The sequence below is a fragment of the Calypte anna genome, chromosome 9, assembly GCF_003957555.1.
Source record: "Calypte anna isolate BGI_N300 chromosome 9, bCalAnn1_v1.p, whole genome shotgun sequence".
Classification (NCBI taxonomy): domain Eukaryota; kingdom Metazoa; phylum Chordata; class Aves; order Apodiformes; family Trochilidae; genus Calypte; species Calypte anna.
This window is the reverse complement of record NC_044255.1, coordinates 4471216-4492350: the sequence shown is the minus strand read 5'-3', so window position 1 is coordinate 4492350 and position 21135 is coordinate 4471216. Positions and strand designations below refer to the sequence as shown.

Here is a 21135-nt window from a genome sequence, read left to right as displayed (position 1 = left end):
CACCTGAGCGCAGGATGCTGGGCTCTGTCACCTTTTTGCCATTCACGTAGGTGTCAGCACCTTCACAGGGCTCCAGGGTCACTATTACTGCAGAGGTGGTGGGAAGGGCAGAGAGGAAGTGGAGGTAAGGTAGAAGCAGAGGGATAAATTCTGCATCTCCCACCACTCCACTGCTCATGTAGCATCAGAAAGGGAAAGCTGTCCTGGTCAACACTCCAGGCACACAGTGAGGGGCACCCGGGGTATCCATCTGCAGCATCCCCACCATGAGCAACCAACAGGGCTCAGCCAACCTCAGGTTAATTAGAGATTACCCAAAAAACTAAAAACAGCTGGAGACTGGACACGAGATGAGATCAGAGCCTCCAGCACATATCTCCATATTTCCATCCTCCCCAGGCTCAGCTTTCAGGTTCTCGCTGGTTTGTAGTGTGAGCTCTGCTCCTCATCTCGGATGGGAGAATGCTCTACGAGCTACTCTTCCCTCCCACCCTCATCTCCCTGGCTTGCCTCACAGTGGTAGCTTCCACTGCCTTGCACAAGCTTCCCTCCCAGCTAGGTGAGGGCCGTAGTTTCCTCTGGAACCAGAGAGAGGCCACATGGCAGAACCTCACTAGTCTGGAGCAGGAACCATGGCTGGGGAAAGCTGCCGGGGACACAGAGAGGGACTGAGGTCCCTCCAGACCAGTAATACCTTCACCGCCGGATTTGGTGTCGCTGCGGAACAGGCAGTGCTCCTCCTTAATGAAGTGCCCGCTGAGGACGATGTCCTGCCTCTTCTCAGCATCTTCCCGGCCCACCCTGACAAGGTGAAACCCAGCTTGATCTTTCCTCAAAGCACCCCCTCCCTAGCCTTACCCCCAGGACCACCCGTGGGGCTGACAGGAGCAGCCCTTGATACAACATCTCTGAGATTGACAGGCAAGTATGTTTTCCCCACATGGTTATGGCACGCTGGGGATGTCCCAGGAACAGGGATAGCTGTCACTCTGCTGCCCACCCAGACAAGGCAGGCACTGAGATATGGTCCAGTCCCACAGTGTTCCACAGAACCTGTCCCTCACCTTGTTATCCCGTCCTTGATGTAGTAGAGAAGACACTCAGACATGAGTGGGTCCTCGTTCAGGTTGACCAAGTGGGGTGTCTGGGAGAGACAAACAAGGAGTCACCTCAGTGCCTCCTGCCTACCTGGGTGCTGAGGGATTCTCCCAAGGGAGGTGGGAACTCAGCAGCACCTCAGGCTGCCCCCTGCATGGGCTCTCCTGTCCTCTGTAGCTTCGGGACAACATAGACAAGCAGGAAGTTTACAAGGGGACAGCAGAGCAGCCAGGATGAGGGTGATGGGCCTCTCCACACTCTTAGGTGCTTTCCTCCTCAAAGCACTGAGCCCTGGGCACTGCTCTGGCTGCCCTTGAAAATTCACATTGCAAACATGCCCAATGTGGAGCTGAGCAATCCCAGTGGAGCCATGGGGAATCCCTGATGGGACTTAATGTCACCTGGGGCAGGGTAGCTGATCCAGACACACATCCCACCCAATGGCTGGGGTAGTGTGAGAGGAACTAAAGTCCCCATTTCCCTCTACTGATCTGTCTACAAGGACAGATGAAGCACTCAAAAGAGCAGCTTCCAGACTAGATGTTCAATCCAAAGTAGTGGAGACCTGAAGCCAATATCTCCAGGCTGAACTTCACTCTCTGGTCTCCTTCCTAACAGTTCCTTGCCATCACTTTATTCCCTGGGTCAGAAACCACTTTGGTTTTGATGTGAGGGAAGCTTCTCCCCCAGCCATAGACCTCTGGTAGCTGCAGCCAGCTTCTCACACCCCACCACAAGCTGCTGTGACTGCACCTTCAGGCAACAGACAAGAAGTCCCAGGACTATCAGAAGGTGAAGTTCCGAGTTTCCCAGAAATAAGAATAGAAAGCACAAGAAACCTCTAATCAAGCCTACTGACACCCAGCATGCAGAGGTTTCCCCATCAGAGCCCTGGCTGGTAGGACAGACTGACTGCACACAGTGCAGGAGAGCTGAAGGCCAGGGGAAACAAAGGCTCTTCTCCATTGCAGCTGGCAGGAATAAGCTGGCCAAAGCACTTAACCTAAGGCCTCTCTGGTCAGACACATAGCCCCAGGGGCTGAGACTCTTTCATTTGCAGTTTTTCTCCAGATTTGCAAGGCTGGCTCATGGAAGGTAGATGCTCTATCTTCCACTGAGCTCCTCAGAGCCATAACAACCCCAGTGATGGTATACAGCAGGACAGCACAGTCCTGCCCTGCACTGCCCTTAACAAAATGGGGTTTTGCATGCCATCAACACCAGCTTTCCTTGTCAGCCGCTGCAGAAGTCAGAGGAAATTCCACCCTCCAGGCAGCTGAAGAGCTAGGAGGCACCAAGACCACCACAGCAATACCCCACCTGCAAGACCAACCTGCTTTGGGGAAAAAATCCCTACACTTTCTACACAGAGCTCTGGGGTCCGAACAGGCAGCAGCTAAAACAAGGATGAGAAACAATGACAACAGTGTAGAAATTTGTCCTGAGAGCCATGCCAAGGCATGCAAGGGGAAGGTCCTGAAGGCTTCATCACCTGGTGTCACCAAGTCAACCAGCACCAGCTGCTGGGGCAGCTCTCAGAGCATCCCTTGGTGTGACAGGAGAGCTGAGCAAGCACACCCTGGTCCCACTGGTGTGGCTGTGCCTGGGCAGCCCACACTGCTCTGCACAGGGCTGAGATTGAGACCTGGCCAACATTACCCTGACACTTACAGGGATGAGCAAGGGGCAGCACTGTGCTGGGACTTGGCAGAGTTTGTTGCCACGCAAATTCTTCGGGACGTAGCCAGTATTTGCTTAAAAAAACATACTTTCCAGGGTACTACAAGCAATGAAGAGTATGGAATATTTCTGCACCTCAGAAAGGACTCGCCAGTTTCAGGAGCAGCAATTGCAAATAACCCCCAATTATGAATTTTTATATGCTGACACTGAAGTCCAACAGAACATCAGTACAGCCACAGCTGAATGGGATCCACGCAACGAGGGCTGGATGTTTAGCCATAAGTATTTACCAATGTTTGTACCCAGAAGGGTGAGCATGGGTATTTCCTCCATATGAGATAAGAAAACGCTAGTGAAATATCAGGGGCTGGCCAGCAGAAACAGGGCAAGCTTAAAGGGAGCTGCAGGAACCAAAACCACCACAGGAATAAGAGAGTATTGCTGGGAATAAGAGAGGAAGATGATCCTACCTTTTTAGGAGAGAAAACACCTAAGGTACCTCCATCCTCTCTCATGGCCACTCCCATTTCAGCCAGCAATGCTTCCCTGAAGGAAAACAGGAAAGAACAACTCATCAAAGAGTCCCTGGAGCCAGAACTAGACTAGCCCAGGATGGGCCCCAAGCACATGGGTTTGCTCCATGGATCACAGGTGCAGGGCTTTCTTTAGCTCTCTCTGTGCCTCAGGAAGGTTTCCCAAAGCAGACCACACCTGGGCATGCCAAAACAGAGGGCACTGCAGTGCCCAGGGTACATCCAGGGTGCAGCTGGACAGTCAAATAGCCCACTTGCCCCCAGGAGCCAAATGGCTTTAGAGAAAATGCAGTGGAGGGGAGACGACTGGGGAAACCCACCCACCTCTCCATCCGGATTGCTTCTGTCCTACGTAGCTTCTCCTCCCATGTCTCATTCAGCTCTGCAATGATCTTCTCTGTTTCCTGGCAAGTGTAGGGTTAGCAGGGGGTTAGTGTGTCCTACAGGAAGCAAACCTGGCCTGCATGCTGCAGCAGGACACTGGTGCCAGTCTTGGGTGGTTTAAACGAGCTGCAGCAGCATTTCACCCATGTTTTTTCATCATCAAAAAGTGAGGGATGAAGACCAGCCCCTCCATCCCCTTGCTGCCAGCCCACTCCTGCTCCATGCTGAGCCAGAGAGTACCCATTCCAAGCCAGGGAGCACCCATCCCACAGGACAAACGAGCAGTCACCCTATGGGGAGTACAGCAGCACCAGGTGGACTCTACCACATCAAACCCTCACCCATCCAGCAGTCCAGAGCACTGGGCAGCTCCGTGTCTGCCTGCTGTGCAACAGCACACCCAAGCATCCCTTCATACACCCGTAATGGATTTCCAGAAAATACTGAGCCCCCTCCAGAAGCCTCAGTGCAAGAGCTGAGCCCTCTGTCCTGCTGCTGTGCTGACTGCTTTACCTTGAGCCTTTCTATGGCCTCCTCACTGCCTGGAGCAAACATGATGCGCTCGTGGAGGCTGGCGACAGAGGCAGCACGGCTGGACAGGGCTGAGAGGGAGGAGGAAGGACTGATCCCAGCAATGGCATTGGTCACTGTGGAGAGATTGTCAGGGCGGTGACTCAGCTCTCCCCCTCTAGCATCATTATTGTTCTCAAAGTCGGACACATCTACGGGTGGGGAAGGAGGGGTGGGCCAGGGAAAGACACACAGATAGGAACAGAGAGAGAAAGATAGAGACAAGAAAAGCTATTGGGAAAAAAAATAAGAAGAAAAAAAAAAAAAAAAAAGGAGTGGCTGTGGGTGGCAAAAAGAAAGCCAGGAATTACAAGGAAAAAGCACAGGCGACAGCACAGCAACACAGGCAGCAGCAGGGCAAGGGCACACACAGCTCTCCCTCAGCCCAGGCAGCACAGGGCTGTTTTGGGAGGCAGCTGCAGGAATAGCCCTGGAGACTTTGCAGGCTTCCAGGGATGCTGTTTGCAACACCAGATCCTGCAGCCATCAGGTCTGGGATCGACTTTCCTCCACAAGAGCATGCCACTGTCCCTTGTCATCCTCCCCTGCTGGCACAGCCCGGGTGGTTTTCACTGCCCAGCTGCCCCGGATTAGCTGGATCTGGGGGCAGAGAATGAGAAGGGAAGAAGAGGAGAGGCACGGCCCTCCACCCTACAAAGGGGTCATGGGGACAGAGCAGGAGGAGACATGGGATCCCCTGGCTGGTAGAGCTTGTGCCCCTGGCCTGCTGGAGCAGAGCCCTGGCTGGGCAGCCAGAGAGAGAGCAAAATGAGGACAGGAGGGCAACCTGCTCATTACAGGCACCTGTTGGCAGCCCAGCATCTGCTGCCACTGAACCCTGCAGCAAAGGTAGAGAGGTATCAGAGATGCTCCTCCAGCCAGGAGAAGTTGCAGGGCCTCAATGTGCTGTGCTGACACAGGTTAGTGGGTGCAGCCTTGGTCACCTATCTCCATCAGGCTGTATCTGAGGGAGCCAAGCCAGGAATGGAAGAGCCAGGTCCTTGTCTCCTCAGCAGGCTCACCACAGCCTGGTTGCACGGCCTGGACTAGGGCAGGCTGGGGCAACAGTGCTTATCCACAGGCAAAAACCTCCTGGCTATCACCACACACCCCTCCATCAGGAGATGATCGTGCCAGTCTACCCAAGCACCATGCTGGGTGCCAGTCCTGACAAGCCTCAGCAGCAGCAGCAGCAGCAGCACAGGAGCAGCACAGGAGCAACAGGAAACATCGTGACAGCATGGAGGAAGGAGTCCCTTCAAGTGCTATCCCCAGCCCAGGTGCTATCTGTGGTTCTGCTACCATCCCCTCTGCCAGCTCCCTGGGGGATGACCAGTGAGCAGGCATGAGCCTCTCCATAAGCTGGGGCTGGTGACAGGAATTCTTCCCTATGCTGCACAGGTGCCCCTGGGCACAGCCCAAAAGCTGTGAAGCAAGAGTACCAGCGATGGGGAATACACACATTTGGATCCTCCTGCAGCAGGATGGGCTAAGAGAGAAAGAGAGGGCAGGAGTGGAGGTAAGACAGAGAGATCAAGAGTGGGTTCACCTCAATAGGATTTGACAGCACACAGAGGTGAGACCAGGGGTGGGCACAGCCCTAGGAAAAAGTGCCCGGTACCCTCTGCTGGGAGTGGGATGCTGGAAACAGGAGATGGAGGGGGTAAGGGGAGGTCTGCTGGGTGTAAAGCAGCTCCTCTTGTGGGATTGGGCCAGGGGCTGCAGAGGCAGGCACAGGGGGAGGTGGCCTCCCAACCACGCTTCTGTGGCTGGCAGAGCAGGGTGCAGGGCAGCGGTGGGGATGAGGCTCAGCAGGCAGGGGGACTGCAGCCTGCCTCTGGCCTGGAGCCCCTGCCAGAGAGCACCAGGTGGCACCTACTGTCAATTATGTCCCCAAGGCCCTGGGCGTAGAGAAGGTCACGCAGGCGTGCCACCTCATCCTTCAGCTCCCTGATGAGCTTGTTGTTGGGGTCCTCGTTGATGACAGCGTTGCAGCGGATCTGCTTGGCACGGTCAGCGTACCTGGGGAGGGACAGAGCCCTGAGCAGCAGCCCGGGGGCAAACCCCCAGCTCCTGGGCAAGCAGAAGTGCTGCCAAGCCCCTCCAGCAAAGCCAGGCTTTGGAGGATCCCAGTGCCAGGACAACCCTCTGGACACTCGTCTGAGATTGCAAGGTCCCTCCACGGCACAGGGTTGCCACAGAGGTGAGAAGACAGTGTGGCAATGCCTGTTTTTTGCCTGCTGTGGGGGAATGAGCATACATCTTCCTACCTGAGGGTGCTGAGGGTCTCATCATAGTTGATGTCTGCAGGACTGAGAGCAGCGACCATGGCTGTCCTGGAGTTGCCCCCTGCCCAGAGAGAGACACTAGCATCAGGGAGATGTGGATCCCCACACCAGCCACCACCCTCAGCCCAGCAGCTCTGCCTGCTGCCCAGCGTGCACCCCCCACCCACATCCTCACCCAGGTTCTCCCGCAGCAGCCAGGTCAGCACTGAGTCCCGATAGGGGATGAAATCAGTCTTCTTCTTCTTCTTGTTCTGGGAGATGGAGAGAAGAAGCTGTCAGGCTGCCTGCTCACTTCAAAAGGAAGGTGACAGCCAGTCATGGGTACTCAGGGGGGAATAGCTCTGCCTGGCCACCATCACCTTGGGCAACTCTGCTCAGCTCCACAGGTCCTGCCTATCAAACACCTTGCCTGGGCCAGGTTGGGTGCTTAATGCCAGGTACCAAAAGCCACACAAAGGGGAGGGTGAGGAGGATGCTGAGGGCTCTGTCAGCCTCCGGGAGAAGCGTGAAACTGAAACCCACTCCCACCCACCTGGGCTAAAAATCAACACCCCTTCCCCAGCCCAGCCAAGGCACCTACCTTGTTTGGCCCTGAATCCTGCAAAGAAAGAGAGAGACTGTTTAAGTGAGCTGCTCCCCTCCACGTCACACAAAACAGCTCCCATTCCCCCAGGCAAAAAGTAGCAGGCACAGGTCCCCAGGAAGACATCAGCCTCAAGAGCCCAGCTCATCCCAACCACCAGGACAGCTTGGGATGTATCTGCCCATCCTTTGGAGCCAGGATACTCCATCCCTCAATGCTGAGCCCATCCCTGCTGTGCTAAGCCTATTCCCTTGTGGTGTCACCATGCATCTGCTCCCCACAGCTACCTACCATTTCAGCCAGGGCAGAGATGACTTTCCCCAGTGTGGTCAAGGATTTGTTGATGTTGGCTCCTTCCTGGCGGAGAGAACAAAAGCCCAAATGCTCAAGCCCTGTTTCAGTGCAGTGCTAAATCCTGGTGCACCAGTGGGGTGTGCAAAGAGCAGCTGGTCTTACTGGGTAACCAGCACCTCCCAACTGGGACTCCTGGACCCTAGGGGAACCAGCACTGAGCAGGTTTCAAGCAAAACGCAGTCAAGGATTTGGCAGTGTAGTGGTCTAGGAACCAGGCAAGCAAAGGAGATGCAAGAGCTGGGGAGGGGGCAGGACGTGACCTCCCCACGAGCAGAAGGGGACCTTGTGCCAGCTCTCACCTTTAGTCTTGTGCCCTTCGCACCGGTGGAGTCAGCTCGCTCGCTGCCTGCCAGGTCCACCAAGCTGATTTTGCTGACCTGCAGGCACAGACCAGGCTGTCAGTCCCCAGCAGGCACAGCAAACCACAGCCCAGCACAGAGGCAAAGAGCAAGCAAAGATCTCCGAGGTGACACCGCTCTGAAGGCAGAGGTGTGCTTGGTGGGGTCATCCTTGCCAGGATCTGGCCAGGAGCAGGGACAGCATCCTTGCAGGTAGGGCTGAAGGGCACCAGCTGCCAAACTGTCCAGGGGCCAGTGCCTTGAGGGATGTGCCAGGGCTTATCTCAGTCCTCTTTCAACCCTCCACCAGGCTGCACCACCCGATCCCAAATGCTGTCGATACCACACAAAGCCCTCCCTGGGTCCACGGGTGCTCCCCTGGGTGCCCCAGGCTCTGCTCTCACCTTCTCAGTGGTGATGTCTGTCTCGGCATCGTGCCGCTTCTGCGTGAATATGATGTTGAAGACAGCGTGGGAGCGGCTGCTGGTCTCGTTCATGTTGGTGGCAGCCACTGTGCTGCAGGGAGAGGGACAGGGGGGCATGACAGCCTGCAGGGGACACTGCAGCACCTGGTGCTGGTCTGCAAGCTCTCCCGAATCCTGGCCATCTCCTGCTCCTCAACTCACCGGGCCTTGTTTCCAGAGTCCATGAGGTCTTGGATGTCATTGTAAGAGGTCACAGCCAGCTTGGAAAGGTCCTCAACATAGGGGCCCATCAGGGGGTGCTCCCTCACCCGCAGGTTCCCCTTGTTCTTGGGGTTCAGAAGGTCCCTCACGCGCTCGCAGTAAATCTCCATGTAGCTCACCTAGAGCAAGGGGGAACAGGCAGGGATAGTGGCAGGCTGGATGTGGGTGCTCAGCAGATAGGCAGAATCGGGGCCTGTTCACCCACTCCACACCCAGGGAGGGGATGCCCCCCACAAAGAGGGGTCTGGACACCATGGCATCCTTGCAGAACTGTCTGAGAGGCTGAACTAGGCAGGCAATGGGGTGCCTACCTCCACGGAGTAGGACATGTTGTCATTTGTTGTGTCATTGATCCGGGAGAAGAGGTCCTCACAGAGCTGTGGAGAGAAGATCCAGGATGCTCAGTCCCCCACCAGAAGAATGCTCCTGACAGAGTTGCCCAGGCCACAGGGATTTCTACCTTCTCATCCCCAAAACAAGAGCCCCTGAGTGCTGAGACAACCCCTGGGAAGCTGCCTCCTGTGGCCTCCTGGCTGACACCAGCCTCCTGTGGCCAGACCATAACTCATCCAGTCCTGGAGAAGTCCTGCACAACCCTCCTTGTCCCAGCCCTCTTCCAGCAGAGCTGTGCTGGCTTGCTGCTGCAGCAAGCAGTAGACCTTGGCACAGCCTGGCCCTGCTCTCCTCTTCCCTCCCTGCTCAACTTTTCCTTTGAGCGTCTTGCTGGGATGAGAACAGGCAGCTTTTCACCAGGTGGTACCTGTGGAATGATGCCTTGCTGGTCTTTCTCCTGCTTCCCCATCATGGTGTAGGATTTTCCAGCACCTGTCTGCCCATAGGCAAAGATGCAGACATTATAGCCTTCAAAGGCATGTTGCAGCATCTCCTCACCAATGTCCTGGTACACTTGCTTCTGAGATGCATAGTTGATGTCTGCGGGCTGCAGAGAGGAGAAAACAAGGAGAAATTTGGCAAGGAAGTCCTCCTGCCTCTTGCCAGCCCAGCCCAGCACTGCAGGAGGTCTCAGGCCTCCTACCACTTACCGTGGTGTGGGACCAGTAGGAATAGTCAAAGCTGAAGCTTTTTGGTGTCTCTTTGGGCTGCTTTGGGTTCAGGATAGCTAGGGACAAAGAGATGGGAACATGAGGCCACCCACGGCTCCCTCACCACCTGCATCCCATCGGTGAGAGGAGAAGGGTGATGGAGCTCAGTCCAAATTAGTCCTGGAAAGCAGAACCAGGACTCTCCAGCTCTCTGGATGGGTCCAGAGCCACCAGATGACAACAGTCCCAGCAGAGGTGGTGGGTGCTACAGCTGACAAAGCCTGAAACAGCCCAGGGAGCAGGGCAGAGCTTTGCTCAAGCATCCTGCTAGGCACAGTGTGGGGGAAATGTCTCTTTCCCTCAGGCTCCTTCCCACTTTGGCACCTGCCCATGGGAGCCTGACACTGGCAGAGGGGGATCACAGCCTTCCTTCAGCCCACAGCTGGGGGGCTGTGCCCAAAGCCACTCACTGGCACTGTGGGGTGGGAGCAGCTGTGACCCCATCAGGGCTCCCCCAGACCCTCTCTGGCTCCTGCCTCTCCTCCCCTGCACTTTCTTTTGGGTACCCAGCCCCAGCAGGGTGATTAATGCCTCCTGTTACACTGCCAGCAGAAACAAGAGCCTGCTTTTCATACCCTGCTGAAAAGGACGTTGCCATGGAAACTGGAGACTGCATCACTTCTCTTCCTGGCTTTTTTTTCCCTGTAGAGCAGTTAGGATGGATTGGGTTTTGGGCTTTTTTTGGTTTTTTTTTCCTGAAACAACTGATGCGTCAGAAGAAACCCAAAGCAGTGGGGTGATCACGAGATCCATCAGCCATGTTGGGTGACATTGAAATGACCTTGTGGGCTGGTGCAGCACAGGTCCCAAGCCTGCAGCCCCAGCTGGAGATAAAGAGGCCACTCAGCACCACAACTGATGGAGTTCTCTCCATCACAGCCCCAGTCTGCCCTGCCCCAGGGCCAGTGCTCAACCAGGGCTCAGGCTGACTTAGGATTCAAACTTGGACCTCCCCAGCAGCCCCAGGCATGATGTAGCACTCCCTGTGGGGTCACCCTTGCAGTGCTGGCACTCCCTGGTGCCTGGTCCTAGGCATTCAGATGCTTGCTGTTCCATATTCCTCCTGCATCACCACAGCAGATTGCCCTCACTGGAAGGATTCACCACCTCTGGCTTGAGACCCACCTACCCCTGCCACAGAGACAGTGAGGTGGGCAGGTGGAAGGTGAGAAGCAGGGTGAGGATCCAGTCCTGACCATGAAACAGCAACATGGTGCTGCTCAGATGCTCCTAGCTGTGGACATAACCCCAGCTCCAGCCCCAAAGACAGTGTGACTCAGATGCACCCTGGGCAGACTAGATACTTTGCTGCTCTCTCAGGAAAAAGGGCTAGGAAGTGCCCACAGCATCCCCACAGCAACTGTCCATCCCACAACTCCAAAGAGACACTCAGGAGTTCCTTGTTGAGACCCAGAGTGAAATGGCACCACTTTTCAGCACCACAGGGGCTGCCCACCCTTGCCAGTGCCTGGTCTGTGTGTTGAGGGCACGAGAGTGGCCACTGCAAAAAGAAGTGGGTGCAGAGGCCATGCCAGAAGTACGGTGGAGCAACTCCAATGGCTCCTGGGGTTCACCTGGCAGCTGCACCATCCCACCCAGAGCCCTGGCTCTCAGGTTTGGGTCTGAGGAGGTGACCCACGCCAGAATGAACAGGAGCATCACTACCAAAAAAGTAAATCCAACAGGGGCAAAATCAGAAGCAGGAAGGATAGGGCCATCCCCAACAGCTGTTCTGCATCCCAGTGCCAGCCCATGCCAGGCACAGGGTGGAGTTGCAGCTGGGGATGGCACTGAGCAGCTCCAGACTGCCCAGCTGCAGCCATCCAGTAGGCTGGAGACACAGGGGAGAAGGGAGCACATCGAGAGCAAAGAGTCTCCTATCCCTGAGCTGAAATGTTGTCTCCATGCCCTTTTCATTCCTTTTATTGGTCCCCAAATGGCTGCACACTGCTGCTGGGTTTTTTGCTTTCCTGTGACCAGACATCCCAGGGCTTTTACAAAGCTGCTGCAAAAAGATTCATGCTCTGGTCAAAGCAGGGGAGGAGGAAGATGGACACACAGACAAGAGAGGGAGTAGGAAAACATCGGGAAGTCACCCTCATCTTTGCCCTGAAGAGCCAACAGCATGGCAGAGCATAGCAAAGGGGCAAGCACCAAGCAAGATAAAGCCCAAGACTCACAGAAGAGAAAATAATCACTGTATTTTCAAGCTCACAGATGCATGGCTCCAGCTGCAGAATATTAATGTCCTTGCAGGAAGAAAGCTGCTGGGTCCCTTCCTTGCCATCCTGCCAGGAGAGGGGTCAGGGGTGCTGCTGCCCAGCCCAGTCCCTGTGGCCATGTGGAATGGGGGATGCCACAGGAACAAAGTAGCAGTGTTGGAGGGCAGGCAGGTGGCCATGGTGCAGGAAGCCAAGGAGGGGGTGGCTTTAAATTTGGGGAGAAAAGGATGGCAGAGAAGGGCTGATCCCTTTAGAGCTCCAGACTCCCATCCCTGCTGCCCCCCATGGGGCTCAGTGAATGAGGCAGCAGAACAACTTCCCCCACCTTAGTACATGCAGGGGTCTCTACAAGTAAGAGCAACTTTTCCCCTTCCCAGGATTACCTTCCCAAACACACTTATTTTGGGGTTCTCTGCCTCTGGGAGGCCAAGACAATTTTGCTCTGTGGGGAAGGCAGCCAGCACTACCAGCATCCTCCTGCCTTTCCCAGTTGGCAGGAGAAGCAAGAACGAGAGCCCTCCCGGCGCCTGCCCCCCAGCCCCCAGCCCGTGGGGATTAGCCAAAGGTTTGTTCATTCATGGAGAAAAACCCTGCTGTCAGCAAAGGGCTGGCTGGGGCCCTCCTCCTGCCCCTGCCCACAGGCCTGACTGCCCCCCCGGCATGGGCAGGGGGACGAGGGGCCCGGGGGGTGATGCAGGATGGGTATGGACAGATTCACTCTGGACAAACATGAGCACAGCAGAGGTAGGGGGGGGATGCCCAATGCCCTTGATGGTCCTGGGGCATGGCAGGTCTGCCCCACCAGTCAGGGCCAGAAGGGACATCTCCCTCCCCTGCACCCAGCTCTGGGTATGTGTGCAGCTCCTGCTGGGGCAGAAAGGCTTCCTCACCATGAGGGGTGGGTGCAGCCCCACAGCCTGGGCAGGTAGAACACCACTGCACAACAGAGAAGGGAGAGCTCCCCTGGGACACCAGAGATGGGCAGATGCTGCCCCACAGACACCCCCCCCTCACTCCTGTTCCCCAGGCCTGGGGTGAGTGGGGCACCTCGTGGGGTCACAGAACCACCCAGCACCCTTGGGTGCCCTCCTCTCCCTCTCCTCCCAACAGGGCTGCCATAGCAGCTCAGAGGTGTGTGCCATGGAGGTGGCTGCCACAGGTGCTTCACCCACCACCATTGGTGACACAGGAAGGCCTGGGCAGGCAGGGAGGGCAAAGATTTATTTTAGGCACTGTCCTATCTGGAGGTTTCAAAGAGAAGAGATTTGGACTCTCCAAGCACACCATTCCCACAGCAAACCCCACTCCCACCCCTCCATCCTGCTGGTTGTTGGTGCTGCAAGCCCCACAGAAGCAGGCACAGATCCTTGTGTGGTTGCCAGCCAGGAAATGCCATCAGGAGCCACAAGTAAGCTGGTGCACAGTTTCTACACCTGGGCAGGCAACTAGGGATAAGTCTTGGCCCTGCATCCACACACCAGTGTTCCCATGCTCTTCTGATCCTTCCTCCCTTCTGGGGGATGCTGCCCGAGGGCTTGGAGCCATTAGATCTTGCCACTGCAAGGTCAGCAGCAGAACTGCATTTCCCTGTGGGAAAAGTGCCATCTACCCCTGAGACATGTGACATGGATGCTACAGGGATCCACATCAAAGATCCCGGCAGCGTTGTGGCCGGACCCATGCACACTCCTCCCTGGGCAACACCCAAAGCTTTCCCCATCCCCTCCGCCCCCAGCACGGCCACTTACTGGTGGTGCTTCCTGACATCTGGATAATGCATTTGGATTCCCTGCTCATCTCCCGGGAGTTGAAGGGACGGACACGCACTGCCACCTTCACCGAGGCTCCCGCCATGGCGCCGGCCGCACCTGGGGTCTGTCAGCAGGGAGCAGTAACTGTCCTGCCAGGAGGGAAGAAAAGGGAGTTAGGAAAGGTCACGTCCCAATCCCTAGCTTTCAGCCATGCCAGGAAAATGAACAGGAAGCCTGTGTGATGACACCTCCTGGGAACAGTTCTGCCCAAGAGATGACATTTTGCTTCATCCCTTGATCTCATTTTTGCCTCTGAGCTGAGGACCCTTTAGCTCCCAGGGAACATCCCTGCCCTTATCCCAGAGCACCACCTGGAGTCCCCATCACCCTGCAGCTTCACCAGCTGGGTACCCACAGGACAGAGCTACCCAGGCACTGCCAGCACCACCACCAACACCACCCCCCAGGAGCAGTTTTCCTGTCCCAAGGTGCCAACCCTCAATAAGCAGGCAGCCCCCTTGCCCGCAAGCAACCCCACAACCTCCTGTCCATCACCCAAGCCTCCTGCCTCCGCTCCAGCCCTAGCAGAGCAGGGGCTGGAGAACAGGACTGGGTGGAGGTGGGGAGGAAAAGAATGGCATTTGTGCCGAGAAAGGAGGCAGCTGTTGAACACTGCTGGTATTTGCCTCCCATTCAGCTCCTGGCAAAAGCACAACCGCACCGTCAGCAGCACCAGCACCAGCCAGCAGCCCAGTGGGGACTGCAGTCAGCTGAAGCTCCCAGCTCATGATAATTCTTTCCCACTCAGTTTCTAATAAATTATTAATCACAAACCTCACAAGATGAAATGCACTCTCTAACACCTCCCACAGCAGCCACTAGTCCCAGCACTGGTGTCTGGTTTCTTTCCCAAACCCCAGTTAAACTAGTAGCACTGGCCAGAAAGGGATGATGGGGTCCTTCCCTTGACCACAGGGTCCTTGAGGATCAGCCCTGACAAAATCCATTCCTGACTTCTAATGTCCATTCCCTCTCCCCTCATCCTGGCTCCCCTTTTTCCCCTTTTTTTCCCCTTTCCTCAGCTTTTCTGCTGGCAATAAAGAAACTCGGCACCTGTGACACAGGCCAGCACCAGCTCCTCCAGTATCATCCCTGTCTGTGGGACTCTTGCAAGGGTGTTTAGGAATTCCTTGGGGCTTTTTAAGCATGGTCCTTGCAAGTGGAATGTTCACTCTGGGACGAAAAAGATGAAGAGACCTCTTGTTACCCAGACCATGACTTGAAGGAATTGGAGCAGTAAGGATGGGTTCTCAACACAGGATCATGGAATCATAGAATCACAGAAAGGGAGGGGTTGGAAGGAACCTCCAAAGATCATCCAGTCCAACCCCCCCCTGACAGAGCAGCGTCACCTCCAGGAGGTCACACAGGAAATGTGTCCAGGTGGGCTTTGTGTGTCTCCAGGAAAGGAGACTCCACAACCTCCCTGGGCAGCCTGGGCCAGTGCCCTGTGCCCCTCACAGTGAAAAAATTCTTCCTAATATTTATATGGAACTGCCTAATCTCCAGTTTATAACCACTGCCCCTTGTCCTATGGTTTGTCACCCCTGAGAAAAGCTTTGACTCCATCCTCCTGGCACTCACCCCTTACATTTACAAACACTGATGAGGCCACCCCTCATTCTCCTCTTCTCCAAGCTGCAGAGCCCCAGCTCCCTCAGCCTTTCCTCACCAGGAGATGTTCTGCTCCAGCATCTTGGTGGCTCTGTGCTGGACTTTCTCCAGCAGTTCCCTGTTTTTCTGGATCTGAGGGGCCCAGAACTGGACACAATATTCCAGATGTGGCCTCACCAGGGCAGGGTAGAGGCAGAGGAGAACCTCATTTGACATACTGACCACCCCCCTTCTAATGCATCCCCAGTGCCATTGTCCTTCTTGGCCACCAGGACACATTTCTGGCTCATGGGCATCCTTCCATCCACCAGCACCCCCAGGGCCCTTTCACCTGTGCTGCTCTCCAACAGCTCAGTCCCCAACCTATACTGGTACCTGGGGCTGTTCTTTCCCAGGTGTAAGACTTTACGCTTGGCCTTGTTGTAATACATCAAATTTATCCTGCCCAGATGGGTTTTCCCATGGTGGAAATGAAAAATACAGTTGTGGAAAAGGAGGAGAAAAAAAAAAAAAGGAAAGAAAAGAGATAAATTCACAGAATGAAAAATGTCTCATGAACAGGCCTTAAAACTAATTGAGGTTTGACAGCTCCCATTTCATATCCAAAGTGAAAGGTGGGAGGAAAACCAATGTAAGGTCTACCTAAAGGCAGGTATATTCACAGTGCAGTGGAAAAATTCACAGGAAGAAAGTATGATAAGCTTGGTGCTGTGTTTCAAAAATGCTTCACCTGTTTTAAAAGTGAGCCTGCATCCCCAGTGGCAGAAGGACGACAGATCTCCCTTTAAGAGCCCCCAAACCCTTCCCTCAGCACCCCACTGGGATGGCTCTGGGGCTCCCACTGCTCTCAGCAAACACACCCTTCAATCCCAGCAGCTCCAGAGCTGAAGCATGAGGTCTCAGGCCTCCTTTGTGCAGATTATTCTGAGCAGCATTTGCCATGGGGGCTGAGGCCCTGAGCAGGCTGTGACAGACCTGCAGACCTCAGCCTGCCTCCCGCTGCTGCTGCTGCTGCTGCTTCCTCAGGTGGTGGAGAAAGGAAAAATCAAACTGTTCCTCGCCAAAGGGAACCAAAACAGTTGTTTTTTCCCATGCAATGATGGGATATACTCCTGGGTGGAAGTGTTACGTTTTCAAGAGGTCGCTGGCCCACCCTGTGGCACCATTGGCACTCAGGGACCATGGATCAGCTGCTGGGCCAAACCCCACACAGCATCCACAGCAAACACTTCCCTCTCCTCCTCCACAGCCAGGATTGGAGCCTCCTGGCTTTCCAGCCTCTCCAGCTCCCAGGGCTGCAAAGAGACGGCTGAGTTTCCCAGTCAGTGTCCCTGCCTGGCAGCACTGGAACAGCAGCAGATCCACCAGTGACCCAGCCACCCCAGGACTGCTGCCTGACAGGGGCAGTTCAGACTCTGCCCTCGTTCCCTCCCGCCGCTGTGCCGTGACCATCGTAGCTCCTCCAGCCATATCATTTCCCTCACAGCAGCTCCGGTTTCTCCTCCGTCCCACTTTTCCGGGCTCCTTGCCTTGCTCCGCGCCCTCCATCTGCTGCTGGGCCGCCCTGCTCTGCCCGGAGGGTCCTCTCCACCTCCCCGCCCAGCAGCCCCCTCCTCACCGGCAGGACCCTTCCTCCCTCCCTCCCATTCCCACGCCGCATCCCGGCGCATTCCCAGCAATCCATGTGGCTCTCCCAGCCCCGCCGCCCGGGCTCTTCTCCCTGCAGGTATTCCCTGCTGCAGAGCCGCAAGCTCAGCTCCATTTTCTGCCTCCGTCCATTTCCTTCAGCTTCCCCCTCTGGTTTCCCCTCCTGCTCCTCTGCAGCTTCCCAGACCCCACAGCTCTGCCGCAGGAGCAGCCCCATGGCAGTGCCATGGGCAGTGCTGGCAGCCCCTGTCCAGCTCCATCCCCTGCCTCTTGATTTCCCTGCCGAGGGACTCAGCCGAATGGCAGCAGCTCCGCAGCCCACAGGTGCTCTGCATCCCGCAGAGAGGGGACGCACGGTGCAGCAGCGGGGCTGTGGCAGCCGGGTCGGGGGGAGGAAGCCCCTCCGAGGGCGAGCGGGCAGCTCCAGCCCAGCCAAAGCCTCGGTCTGCCTGGGGACAATCAGCCACCGCCTCTTTAATCTGCCATCGAGAGAAATTCAATAAGCCGCTATTAACCTTTCACTGGGAGCCGGCCAGGACCGTGGCCCCGCTCCGGGCTCCCTCCCCGACTCCTTCCAGGGCCACCCCACACACAAGGGCGGGGTGGAGGAGGACAGCTGAGTTCCAGGGGCCATGATGGAAGGTCCAGCCCTGCCCCCCGTCTCTGCAGGGCATCTCTTCACCCCCGTCCTGCGCTGCCTGCTGTGCTCTGCCCATCCCAAACCGCACACCCGCCAGCCCTGGGCAGTGACAGAAAGGCCCAGAGAGTGATGATTAGATGGATCAGCTAAGATTAATTGAGCAGAGATTAGCTAACAAGAGCTCTCCTAAGTCTGAGAATTAACAATTGGCAGCCCTCCTTTCACTGCCAAGAGGTGAACAGAGGGATGAGGAGCATAGTCCCCAAGTGCCACTCACAGTGAACTCTTCCCCCAAGGATGCTGCGGGGACGTGCCGTGCTTCTTGTCCTCTGGGTGCTGCAGGACACCTGGTTCAAGCGATGCTTATGTGTGCAGCCAGAATGTCCCATTCCCTGTGCTCAGCACAGAGCAGGGGCTGCATCACTGGGACCACCAGCAGCTCTGGTAGACGAAGAGCTGCCTGCACCAGAGGAAATCCAAGACGAGCCTTTCCTTTTGTCTACGCACATCCCCACGTCACCTCGGTGGTGAGGGTGGACGCCCCGTCTGGCTGCTCCTCCCCAGCCACTAACAGGCTTTGTTTTAATGAGCCCTTCCTCTGCACCTCTTATTGGGGCCTTCCAGCTCTGCCTGGGGCCGTGGTACCCTGCCTTTCTTCTGGGGACGATGGAGGGCCCTGGGGACAGCTGGACAGGATGACATGGCATCATCATGGTGCCTGCCATCCAAGCCCAGCGCCTGCTCCCTGTTTACCTCCTACCCCATGCAGGGCGAGGGGCTGTGACGGTGCAGTTTTCCCCAGAGCAGCATCCACAGGCTGGGAAGCAGCTTGGAGGGCAGCACCGGTCAGAGGCAGGTGACCCCCATCCCCAGCTGAAATCCAGCCCCATGCTTCCCCACTGCCATCATGGGCACCCTACCTTGTGCCTCCTCACCTCCAGCCTGCCCTGATGGGGCACATGGCTTTGAGGCAGCATTTGCAGCTCCCCTAGATTTGCAACACGGATTAAATATGCAGTTAGCACATTTAAGGCTGCAGATGAGGGGTTTTGCTCACCACTAGCCAGCTCCCCATCTATGCTGCTAAGTTGAGTCACCTTGCCCTCCATCACCCACTCTCTCCATCTTCTCTTCCACACACTACAATTGCAGAGAAAAGCCACATGGAAAAGGCAGCAAGCTCCGGCAGGTTACCAGCGTGGGTGAGCACAGAGAAGGGTGGCCAGCCAGGGGGTGGGAAGGCCCCAACAACCCCTGGGGTTTGGGGCTGCAGCTCTGGTCACACACAGGGAGATGGGGGGTGGTGGCGGAATCTGTCCCAGCACCAGCTGCTTCCTTCCAGACAAAATGGATGTCAGCAGCAGCGTGCAGGGATGGTAGCCCACCACACCCCTGGTCATAACCCAGATGGATCTGCTGCCCCTCCTCCCCCCATGCCACTGAGGTCACCTGCTGAGGAGCCGCTCTGGGATCTAGGGTGGAAGGTAGCAGGGGAGATGCTTGGTTGGTTCCTTGTCCTCCTTAAGCCCTGCAGCTGAGGTTGGAACCTGAGCATGTAGGAGACCCCAGCTCACAGGGAGGAGGATGCTGCCCCATGGGGGATGATGATGAGGAAGACAACAGGGCAGGTGCAGGGCTGCTCCCTGGGATCCAGGGTGGCCAAGTGTAAGGCTCTGCACCAGGCCCTTCACCAAGGGACCACTCCTTCCTCCAGCCAGAAGCCATCAGCGCTGGCCCACAGTGACATGGCATCCCTCACCCTGCTGCCCCCAAGGTTAGCAGCAGCAGCCTGTCCTTGTGGGGGAAGCAAAAGCCTCCGTTTTGCTGTGCCTTCACCAGCAACCCCCACAGGCAAGACCCCCAGCCGCGGCACCCACCTCTCCCTCATGCCCGGTTGTTGATTCTGAAGCATAATGATGATGGCGCAACATGGCTCAGCTGCACGGCCACATCCACCTGCCCCAGAGGGGAGAGCGGGGGAAGCTCTGGGGTGGGAAAAGGTCTGTCTGCCCTCTCCCACGAGCTGCAGCTACGGCATCCCTCCCACCCCCAGTTTAGGCTGCTGGCGGGGCCACAGTGGCGTCGCCCCATCCGCGGGGAGGCCCCCCGCCCGGCGGGATCCTTCTGGAAACCAGGGCGTCACCCGCCTGCTGCTGCGCTGGGGACCCTCGGGCAGCCCCCGCTCAGCCTCCCTCCCTCTCTCCCGCACTGGGGTCCCCTTAAAATGGCCGCCGCCCGCAGCCCCCCGCCCCGCAGGGCTCCAGGGACGAAGAATCCCGCTCGCCCCCAACCCCTCCGGGAGCGGCAGGGGGGGCACCACTATCGCAGAGCAGCCCCGTGGCCCCCCCTCCTCCTCGGTCATTGCCTGGGGACCGCGCTGCTGCAGCCCCTCCCGGTCCCGGCGGGGCTGTTCGATCGCGCACGGTGCCGCCCGACCCTACCTGTGCCTCTGCCTGTGCCTCTGCCTGTACCTCTGCCTCTACCCCTGCCTGTGCCCGGCTCGGCGGGGCGCAGCTCTCAGCCGCGGGCGGGGATGGCCGGCATGGGGCCGAAGGGCCGGTGCGATGCGATGCGGTGCGGTGCCGGTGCGGGTGGTGGCAGCCCCGCCCCTGCGGTCCCCGCCCCGCTCGCTGGTTGGCCGCCCCCACCCCGGAGAAGGGGAGGAGGCGGGGGGGAGGGGGGAACCGGCAGGGAGGGACCGGGGATGGAGCGGTGACGTCAGCGCATCCCCCCCCCCCGGCTCCGGTCCGAGCTGCGGAACCGCCGCAAGGGCGCAGAGAGGGGCGGGGCCCCGCGCGTCACCCCGCAACCGTCGCCTGGTAACCGTCGCCCAGCAACACCCCCCCCATCCCGGCTTCCCTGCCGGGGTACCCTGTGGGGTGAGTGCCCCCCTGCAGGGCTCCCCGCCGGCCCCAGGCTCGGGCCTCCAACCTCTCCATTCAGCCCTCCGGGCCGATGAGCCCCCCCGCCCCGCAGCCACCCGGGGTGGCACAGCAGCTCCCTGTCCATCTGCGCCGGGGAATTTGGACCCAGCGTGGAAAGAAGATTACGCCTTTGTCGCCAGCTGTTTCCAGCAGCGCATCCTTCCTCGCCTCTCCACACCAACCACGAGGCCACATGTCCCCTCCCTGCCCCAGCCTTGACCCACACTCTCATTACAGGTCAGGCAACAGAGGTCTTCATCTTACCCACTGGTGGGTTTCCAGTGGGTCTCTCCTGCCAGTGTTATAGTAACTGAGTGTTTCAGTGCTGCTGTGAGCATCCAGCAGCAAACCTGGCAGTGGAGAGTCCCTCAGCCAGAAGAGCACATGGCTGAGGCACAGGATGAGGCACTGACTTGGGGCCTCTCAGGACAGCAGGACTTCTGAGGTCGTCACTTCATGAAATGATGAGTGGGCAGCAGCCCCCAGGCTACCTGTGGATGCGATGTCACCCACACCGTTTCCCAGGCTCAGTGATGAACATCAGGCTGCCCGTTTTAGAGTACAGATGGCAGAGAATGTTCCAGAGGATGGACATGATACGATGCACCATGGGCACGTGACAGGCACAGCGTGTTCAGCGGTCACGCGTGGCCTGTG

The 21135-nt window shown here is 57.2% G+C and overlaps 1 protein-coding gene across 2 annotated transcripts in view; it reads right to left on the bottom strand.

Moving 5' to 3' along the window:
* The window catches only part of KIF1A (kinesin family member 1A), a 40839-nt gene extending 20718 nt beyond the window's left edge, over nt 1–20121 (bottom strand). The window contains exons 1-19 of one of the 2 annotated variants that reach the window (XM_030456138.1): nt 19996–20121; nt 13591–13742; nt 9561–9637; nt 9278–9457; nt 8829–8894; nt 8458–8636; nt 8236–8347; nt 7793–7870; nt 7431–7496; nt 7137–7154; nt 6732–6807; nt 6539–6617; nt 6148–6290; nt 4212–4345; nt 3639–3718; nt 3252–3327; nt 1065–1144; nt 695–801; nt 4–87 (exon numbers count right to left, since the gene is read on the bottom strand). In XM_030456138.1, the coding sequence (XP_030311998.1) occupies nt 4–87; nt 695–801; nt 1065–1144; nt 3252–3327; nt 3639–3718; nt 4212–4345; nt 6148–6290; nt 6539–6617; nt 6732–6807; nt 7137–7154; nt 7431–7496; nt 7793–7870; nt 8236–8347; nt 8458–8636; nt 8829–8894; nt 9278–9457; nt 9561–9637; nt 13591–13696 (1741 nt within the window). In that variant the 5' untranslated portion in view covers nt 13697–13742; nt 19996–20121. The remainder of the gene's footprint in view (nt 1–3; nt 88–694; nt 802–1064; nt 1145–3251; nt 3328–3638; nt 3719–4211; nt 4346–6147; nt 6291–6538; nt 6618–6731; nt 6808–7136; nt 7155–7430; nt 7497–7792; nt 7871–8235; nt 8348–8457; nt 8637–8828; nt 8895–9277; nt 9458–9560; nt 9638–13590; nt 13743–19995) is intronic. The other variant, XM_030456139.1, reaches the window with a different exon arrangement.
* Between the last annotated feature and the right edge of the window lie 1014 nt (nt 20122–21135).